Source organism: Chiloscyllium plagiosum, unplaced genomic scaffold (genome assembly GCF_037043375.1).
Source record: "Chiloscyllium plagiosum isolate Xiang-an unplaced genomic scaffold, Cpla_swu_hap1 HiC_scaffold_1, whole genome shotgun sequence".
Lineage (NCBI taxonomy): Eukaryota > Metazoa > Chordata > Chondrichthyes > Orectolobiformes > Hemiscylliidae > Chiloscyllium > Chiloscyllium plagiosum.
Window position 1 is genome coordinate 127,028,474 of NW_028270139.1, and position 9,433 is coordinate 127,037,906.

A 9,433-nucleotide genomic window follows, 5' to 3' on the forward strand; every position below is an offset into this window, starting at 1 on the left:
TTGCACAGACACTACATAGGAGATGTGGTATATAAAACAGAGAGTCTTGGAACTCTGTGGTTTCTTCCAAGCTAGTTTGTTAAATGTGATGATGATGATGTGTGTGTTTGAATTAGTTGTAGTGCCTTAAACTAATGTGGAGGAAATTTTCACCACAGTTATTACGAATGCTATTCATTCACTATTCTGTTCTCTTGTTTGAAAAACTGAATGTCAGTGAACTTTGAATTAAGATGAGACTCAATAACAGTATCCACCAGAGTTAAGTAGCCTTCAACAATCACGCCAAGAATGGATATTTGGACAAGTACTGAAATTAACTAGGCAAAAGTGAGGACTGCAGATGCTGGAAACCAGAGTTTAGATCAGAGTGGTGCTGGAAAAGCACAGCAGGTCAGGCAGCATCCGAGGAGCAGGAAAATTGACGTTTCGGGCAAAAGCCCTTCATCAGGAATACCTATTCCTGATGAAGGGCTTTTGCCCAAAATGTCGATTTTCCTGCTCCTCGGATGCTGCCTGACCTGCTGTGCTTTTCCAACACCACTCTAATCTAAAGTACTGAAATTGAGTCCACCCTCAGAGGAGACGCAAAATGAAGTAGGAAAATAATGTAGAATATAGACATAATTGATTAACCTGTTTTTCTCTTCTTTTTTTCTGTAGGCCCATGGTGCCAGATCAACAAAAAATAAGTGAGAGACCATTTTCCTTGACAACTGTATTATCTTACAAAAATGTAAACACTCTGCCCACTCCCCTTTTTTTGTAAAATGGAGACATATTAAAAGCAGTCACGAAAATGAATCACAGACGAGAGAGAATGAGCGAAGGAAAAAAGAGAATACTGCATTCCCAACAAGCAAAGTACAACTTGGGGGACAAACTCAAAACATATCATTCAGAATGTTGAGCAGTATGTTGCAAGCTGTTAATGTACAGCCTAGAGACTGAATGGCAATCTTCTCCACACTGTGGAAAATGCATTTGTGCCTGAACTTCTGTAAAAAAATAAAATTAAAAAAAAATCAATTTGTAGGTTGAAAAAAATATTTATTTGAAATCGTAACCTTGCAATAATGAAAAGTGTACTTCTGATAAAAAAAAGGAAAAAAAATACAATTTAACATTATTTTGTTTTGTTGGTGTTCTAGTCAGCTAGTGTTTGTTCTCTGGAGAGAGTGAAGCTTTGCTGCCCGTCAACATCCAGTATTCACAAAAACCAGCAACTGTCCTAATGGTAACTTAGGTGATGACTGCTTAGCCATTCCTTTGTCTGCATGGGAGTAACGGATGGAATAATGGGCCTGTTGGTGGTGTAATCCGTATGTATATTGCGATGCCTGTGTTTTTTTTTGTGATTTTTATTCCTGTCATTTTCCTGCAGTTATAGAGTATTTGATGGAAAATAGGTCACATCCTCTGCCTTTTAGCAAGAATTGTTTATATTGGAAACTAAAATCAACATGAAAGCTTTTTTGAATTTAAATGTGATATAATGACAGTGGTCAGCATGGCTGTTGTGTGGAATCCAAGAAAAATGAATAGTTTGGGGTACAAAATTCATAATGGCACTGTTACTAAATTAAGTTTCTTCTTTTGGGAGGATGCTTTGTGGTTTCTGTAATTAGGATAGTAAGTGGAAACTTACCTCAATGGCTTGGTGGACAAAGGGAGTGTTCAGTGAACTGCACCCTAGAAACCAGGCCCAATCTGTAATCTTTGCTTAGTTAACTGATCTCAACCAAGGATACGATATGGGTGCTGCAAAGGGCCCTCATGCTTCTTGACAGGAGGACGGTAATGTCAGTCAATATTCTTGTTCCCAATTACGTACCAGTGAATTCTGCAGGAAAATTCATTTGGGTGGCAATTGGACTTAACTACAATCCCCCTTGTGCTAAAACAACCTGCTGAAATCTGTTTACTGAGCTCACTGCTTCAAGTTAGGTAACTGGTGCCTATCAAACCACGCCCCAAAACTGGCTGGACGTTTAGGAGGCAAGGGGCAAAAATTGAAAGGACAACAGAATACAGAGTGCAGAACAAGACATTATAATGATCAGTTATGAATAGGGGAACCCTAAAGTAAGGGTAAATGAAGGTTTCCACTATAATATATACAAAATATTATAACAGCAGAAATATCCATTTGCATTCCATTTTTACCATGATATCTAATACTATATGTGTATGGTGTGTGTATATATAATAGTTCTTTAAAAAAGTTCTACTCCATATGACTTCTACTCCATATGACCAGTGTGATTCCTGGATGAGAAGAAATCCTGCAATTCGCTCTTTGATTTATTGTAAATGTTCTGGTTACAGAAGCTTTCCACTTAGGTTTTTTAAGCATTTGTACTAAACTTGGATGATAATATAGTTCTGTGCAGAGGTTTGCCTATGATCAATCTGAAGAGTCAGCTTAGTTCTATGCATGTCAGGAGTAGTGAAAACAAGTGCTTTAGGCAGGTCTACTGCAGATATATTTATGCAATGTAACGTGAAGTAGCAGCTTACTTCTACGTGTAAAGAAAGTTAAGTTATAAAAGCAAAATGCTCATTTAAAGCGAACAAGAGCTGCACACTTACGCACACATGCTGACCATCTCAGTGCACCGTCGTTGCACAAGTTGCATTTTCTCTGTGAAGATGTTATGCATTAAAAAGTAGCAATAGACCTAGGCAATTTTCCTTTTAATTCAATCCCTGCAGAGGCAAATCTGTCTGTGTTAAAGCGGAAATAGCTCTGTGATTGAAGTGGAGCAGTGCTAATGGTGCAATATCCACTTCGAGTGATTCAGAGTTGGTTAAATTCTGTGTTGTTGGAAATTTTAGGAGGTAACATTTACATGTGGTATACTTCTCTCTCTATTCTTCCTGATAGAAAGATTTTCATACAGGTTGGGGAATTATGTCATTTAGAGCTGCTCGAGAGGGGGTCTTAAGCAGGTCTTGTGGCATGGGGTAATTTATTATATGGGTTTCCATTGGCAGGAACATCAAAATCTAAGCCAGATCTCACCCACTATAGTTCCCTGTCTGGATCCAGACTTGATAGTATTTAATAATCCAAGTCAGTACTGGATTTTAGAATTTGGGAAACATCTAGTAAACTTCTACTAGGATTCCTGCCTTACGACGTTTATACAGGTCCATTAGTGGCTTTGAGTTCAAGATCTATCTGTACTGCTGGTACAGTGATCAGTACTGGTATATATATGTTCAACAAATGCCAGCTACATAAATTTGGCATTATAGCCAGATTTGTGTTGTTTGAAAGGAGTCTTATTTTCCATCAAATAGTGTATCTGTGGAGAATTAAGTAATACCAGATTAGATTTTATCTGAAGCTGTTATTTAACCCTTTGAGCACTGCAGTAAAATCCAAAAAGTTTCATCAGTTCACATAATGAATTGAGAAAACATCAGAATTAATACATTCCCTAAAGTTGTTTTTAGTTCACTGGTAACTGCCCTCCCTGCCAGTGCAGAGTGTTTATTTGCATGTGCCCAGAGTACATGCTAGCTTCTTGCTCCCATACCTCTGTCAATGTGAATTTGTAAGTGATCAATTTGAGGTGTGCAAGAACAAAAGTTGGGAGTCTCATCTATTCACTGCTTCCATAGAAGGTCACAGCGCACCCTGTCCCTATTGAACAAGGAGGTCACAATAAGCATCTCAACATTTGGAACTAACACACAGTCTTGTTAATACACCAATGCACTGTTCCAGCACAGCTCCACACTTTGTTTCCCCCCCCCCCCCAAAAAATGTAAAGGAACTTGTATTCCCTGTTCTCGCACAAACGGATGGTTTGTCTCTTGAAAGCAGCAGCAGCCTTTCTGTGCTCAGAGGGTTAAAGTCACAGAACATAAAGATTGTTGTGGTATTGATTGGGGTTCCATTTATCAAACAATAAATGATGAAGGGATTCAGTGCTGCTGAATCCTGGCTGGCCCCTGGTTCGGAACTACTACAGGGTGAGAGCGTGGATGGGAATGAAACGTGGGAGGTGCTTACCCCTGGCTCAGGTACACACTGATCCGGATTCTATTGTAGCAGGAATCTGGTGGGAGAGCTCAGGCCACTGTAAGAGCACGATCATATAGTTAATAAAAAGACGGATATCAGAACACTCTTGCTACCCTCTGCACAAACTGCTTGGAAATCTGAATGTGCTGAAAAATAAAACTTGACATGGAATGCTTGAACTTGCCCAGTCCCAGAAACGAAGCACATTTCCATGCACCAAGTGCTGAGGGGAAGGAAACTGTCCACAGCATAATGGATTAAAATGTAACCATTTACATCAATCAGCACCAAAAGCAATTATACTAACACTGCCTGCTAACGTGGTTTAAAGCGGTTAACACTTCAGGTTTTCTTGGTTTTCTTTTTTTTCCTCTCAACAAAAAAGTACTGTAGTAGATTAGAGACAAAAAAATAAAAACAGTGACGATTATCGATAGTGGATATGCAGCTTGTGACTTTGACAAGAGCAGCAAGGTCTAGAAGCCCGAGCGCAAAAAACAAACAACGAGGGGCTTCGAGAAACTTGTCAGTTTTCTAGTGTTTCTTTAAAGAACTTAGCAATAACGAACGAGAAAGTGTGCATTATTTGTGAAGGACGCTGACCAGCATTAGTTTATGCATGAGGTGAAGCTTGGAAAAATCATAGCGACTATCAACATAAAAGGGGTTTCATATATTGTACATAGTTTTTAAAAAAAAATCCCACCAATAATCATAATATAGATTTTGTTATATTCAACATGATAAAAGCAAGCATTAATGTGGGAGTTGGGAAAAGTCATTATTGATCGTTTGTTTTCTTTTTGTTTACATTCTTGTGCAGAGAGCACATACACTAGTTTGGAGGGTGGATATGGTTTATGCTCTTAAAATATCATTTTTAAAACAAAATACAACAGCACTGGAATTTTAGTGTATGTGCGTGGCCTGAAAATTCTCCGAGTGTAAGGCTTACCAAACTATTAGGAGCCAATAATTCCTACACTTTAGACTGTGTAGACTTGAAACATTCCTGGCAGTGATATGACCTCTGCTTTGAGCAGAGTTTCAGAAGAAAGTCACATTTTGGTGTAAAAAGATGACAAAAAATAGGAAGAAAAAATGGTCCATCTCCTCTCCCTAATAGTAATTAACTATCACTTTAAAACAAAATTGCAAAACTTTGTGTGTTATATGCAGCGACAGGCAAATTTTGCAGCTGTGTTTGAATTCTTTGTGTAAAAGCTAAAAGTTATATTTTTACATGTAGACTTAAAAGTTATTCTGTGTTTTTGAATATGCCATGAGGTTTTGTTTTGCTTTTAAAAAGAAATACAATGGAATCCCTGTGGTTTAAAAAAGTGTCTCGTTTAAACAAGATAGTAAAATTTCAAGTAGCATTGTCAAGGAATTTTACAAGCACACATGTTTCTGGAAACTTATTTCAAAAAAAGGAACAAAATAAGGTATTTCAAATTTATTTCCTACTAAATGTTTGATCTAAATCACTCTGCTGTTGGAATATTGTAGATAATGATTACATTTGTGAGTGTACAGGGTTTCAGTATTTTGATGGGCAGTTCATGATACTTTTGTATGCATGGATGTGGATCAAGCAACCAATTGATTTCCATTTGACGCTGTGAATTGGAAAGGAGCAATGTCACTTAACCGAAGTAAAAATCAGTTTTTAGATGCTGTGCCTGTAGAAAGAGCACAACACTTCACGAAATCAATTCAAAAAGGCTGCAATCTAAACTTGTGATGAGAACTGAAATGTTGTTACTCTTTTCACCACTGCTTATTTAAGTATAGTGATTAATAAAAGACTTAGGTTATTCAGAGATTTGGAGTCAAGGAGGGTTAATGGGGCTAAGATATAGGTCAGCCACAATCTAATTGAAAGAGTTAAGGCTCTGAATAGCCTACTCCTGTTCCTTTGTTCCATCTTGCGTTCTTAAAGTACTTTGGATACAAATGAATGAAAGTTGACTACTTAAGGGCTAACTGTTGTGGTGTGAAGAGCTGCACAAATAAGCTATGTAAGGTAAGTGTGGTATATGCTTACATGGTTAGCTGTGTGCCCTACTACAATCAGGTATTAATGAATGGTTTAACTATGTTGAGTACAGTAAACCAGTTGAAGTATGATTCCAGCTGTAACCGCAATGATTAACTACTTCATAATTTTACATGCCAAATGGTTTGAAATCGTGCTGTTGAGGCAATGTTACATTGGTGAAGAAATATCTTCCAGTAGGTTTCTCTGTCGATCTCCTGACTGTATTGGAGAAGGTCTGGTTTATATGTAGAGGAGGAAATAAGGTGATTATTTCAAACTCAGAGTGGCTTCTCACCATTGGAAAAGAATATGACAGGAAAGAAAATAGCTAAGGATATACAATAACATGGTTAGGCATTGATGGGTTGTCAGCTGAGCTACTTTGTGTGTCTAAACATGAGCTATTAAATAGAAGTTTCCTATGAGTATATGTTACTAGTTACACTGTAACAACATTCTTGATATAATGAGTAATTAAGATGTGGAAGATTAAACCTGAATTTAAAAAGGTTAGTGCAGTTTACTTTTATTTAAAGGCTGTTCGCAACCAGGTGTCCAAGTTTCAAGTTTTGTTCAGGGAAGGATAGGGGGTTTCTTTACTTTGTGGTTTAAGATCTTGAGTAGAATCAATATCACAAACATACTATTTGAGAAATATTGTGCCATTATTGTTAATACATGACAGTATAAAGGAATTTTATTTGATGTACTATTATTTAGAGACAGTTGGATTTGAACAGGTGACACACAATTGATTTTGCCAAAATATGACATTTACAATACCTCTTTATTTAATTGAGCATGTATTGCATGTGTTATCATCTGAGACACTATTTAGTTAATGTGCAAAAGAGTTATAACATTTTACTTCTAAAAATCAGCAATAACATCAAATAAGCTTATTACCTTAGTCTTATAAATGGATCCACTTCCCTGCCTATAACAGTTCATAAACTGAATCAACTGCTCACTCATCAGTATCCATTGTCTTCAATGTAGCTGTAATTAACACTAACGCCTATAAACTGTCAATTGAATCAATGATGCAATTTGTAAATTTATCCAGTCTTCCGATTTTTTTTCTAATTTTGTTCAGTTTTTGTTTTATTTTCCTTTTGTAATTTTTTTTGTATCAGGCAATTTTTTTTTTAAATAAAAAAGTGAACACTCTCCAGAAATGATTTAGCGTTTGATATGAACAAGCACAAACATTAGCCAATTATAGCTGACTGGAAAAAATATAGCTAAAATTTTAAAAAGGAGATGTAATTCCATAAAATGGGGCACCAAGGCTTTTATGAGCCCACTTTTACAGACATTTTTCTCATGGACTCTTATTCATCTTGTGCAGTGCTGGTTTACCATGCTCATTTCAAGTATTATAGACATATGTAATGGTGAGAATATGAACTGTGGCCTTTTTCATTCTTGTACTTGTGATGCAATTAAGTGAAGAGAAAAGCAGAGAATTACCATGTATCAGTGCCTGGCTTTTTGTTATAAAGCTTCTTTTGTCTAGTGCTCTTTTTGCTATGAAATAGACTGTAGTACACCCTATAAAAGCTAAATTTAAAGAAAAAAATATATTTGGCTTATTTTTCGCAGGAGCAATCCTTTTATACCATGGATCTTGAAAAAAAAAATTCTCGGATTCTGAATATTTCTCTTTGTAGATTTTTGGAATCATTCTGAGTAAAAGTTTGTTACTTTATTTTACTATTTAAAAGATGTTATTTTACCATGTGTTACTGAGATGAACTGTATGGTAGCGTTTTAGTTGTAAGTCGTATGATGTCGCGACTACACATAGCTGCAGCAGTGAAGAAAAAAAACCTATTTCACCTTTTTCCCATTTGTGTGGCTCGAGTGCCTCAACTTTTCATGTTTTTTTGGTGTTTTTCAGATTTGTAGAAATGTCCGAACAGATTGTTTGCTGGAGTATTCAAAGGCCAGCTCGATGTAGGCCATTACCTGTTTATCATCAGTAGTTATTCCAAGCAGTCATGTACATGACAGTTCTGTAGCAATAAATGTGCCATTTTTATAAACTTGTTTCATGTGTGTTTTATGTTCTTTACCTGAGAATGGAAATTCACAGAATTTTTAGAATTATGTTTGTGCTATTATTCAGGAATACAAAGAAAACCACTCTCTCCTCTTAAACAAATGTTTTGCTGGACCACTAATGGTTGTGTAGTGTATGGAATTTTAATATTAAAGCCAGCTATTGGTTAGCCCCTAAAATTTGATTTCCCAGTGTAGATTTTGCAAACACAGTACCAATGTAGCCCATGATTTCAATGGTTTTAATCAGTCAGAAAGTTGGGTTTCTTCAACTTCCTTCTTGCTCATTTCAATGTGGTTGGTGTACTATACAATAGGTCCTGGTCTAGGTTTCGCAACTTTTAAATTAAAAAAACTCTGGCACTGACTTGATACATAATAAACAATAGTACAAGTCTCAGCTGCCTCCTGTTGAAGCACAACTTTGAGAGTTGTGAATTCTACATGTATTTGGACACACTCAAACTAACACTTGGCATTCCATCATTTGCCGGACAAATCAGTACATACTCAAAGCAACAGAAATAATGGATCCAACTCCTAGTGTTGCTTTTCCATAGATGTTTCATCCTCTCATATTAAGTTCTTAAAGAAGATTGAATTACCTCATTCAAGGTGCAGAATTGCAATAGTCTCTTGCCAAGATTAATATTGTGACATAAATGGACCAAACCCTATAATTCTTATACCATGCTGAAAGAGAATTTAAATCTATCTCTTAAAAGGACATCAACATCAGCCTGTTTCCTTTCTCTCTCCTTTACAACACATCCCTACAACAAATAAGCTCAGTACATTTCAGAACAAAGGTTTAATGTTGGTTGACTAAAGAATAGAGGAAGTAAAGGGTTTATAAAATTGAGACATTCATAACCTAATCAAGGTTTTCATTTTGGTTTTGAGTGGGGAAAAATGTCACCAGCTTCCAGATACATAGGAAGAGGAGTTGCCATTCAGGCCTTCAAGCAAGTTCCAAGATTCAATGAGATCATGGCTGATTTGGGACCGAACTCTCTATACTTACCATTGGCCTATATCTCTTAATACCTACCTAAATAAAATGTTATCTATCTCAGATTTAAAACGACAACTGATCCAGCATCCACTGTCTTTTGTGAAAGAGAGTTCTGAACATCTACCACCCTTTGTGTGTAGAAAAGCTTCCCAACATCTCTCCTGAATGGTCTGGCCCTAATTCTGAAACTATGCCCCCTAGTTCGAGAATGCAAAATCAGTGGAAATAGAGTTATAGGGATGTGCAACACAGAAACAGACCCTTCAGTCCAATTCAT

The 9,433-nt window shown here is 36.6% G+C and overlaps 1 protein-coding gene across 9 annotated transcripts in view; it reads left to right on the top strand.

The window, feature by feature from the left end:
* The window catches only part of tcf4 (transcription factor 4), a 618,789-nt gene extending 610,660 nt beyond the window's left edge, over positions 1–8,129 (top strand). For all 9 annotated transcript variants that reach the window (XM_087990548.1, XM_087990538.1, XM_087990560.1 and 6 more), the window contains one exon: positions 664–8,129. In XM_087990548.1, the coding sequence (XP_087846674.1) occupies positions 664–692 (29 nt within the window). In that variant the 3' untranslated portion in view covers positions 693–8,129. The remainder of the gene's footprint in view (positions 1–663) is intronic.
* Positions 8,130–9,433: the final 1,304 nt, after the last annotated feature.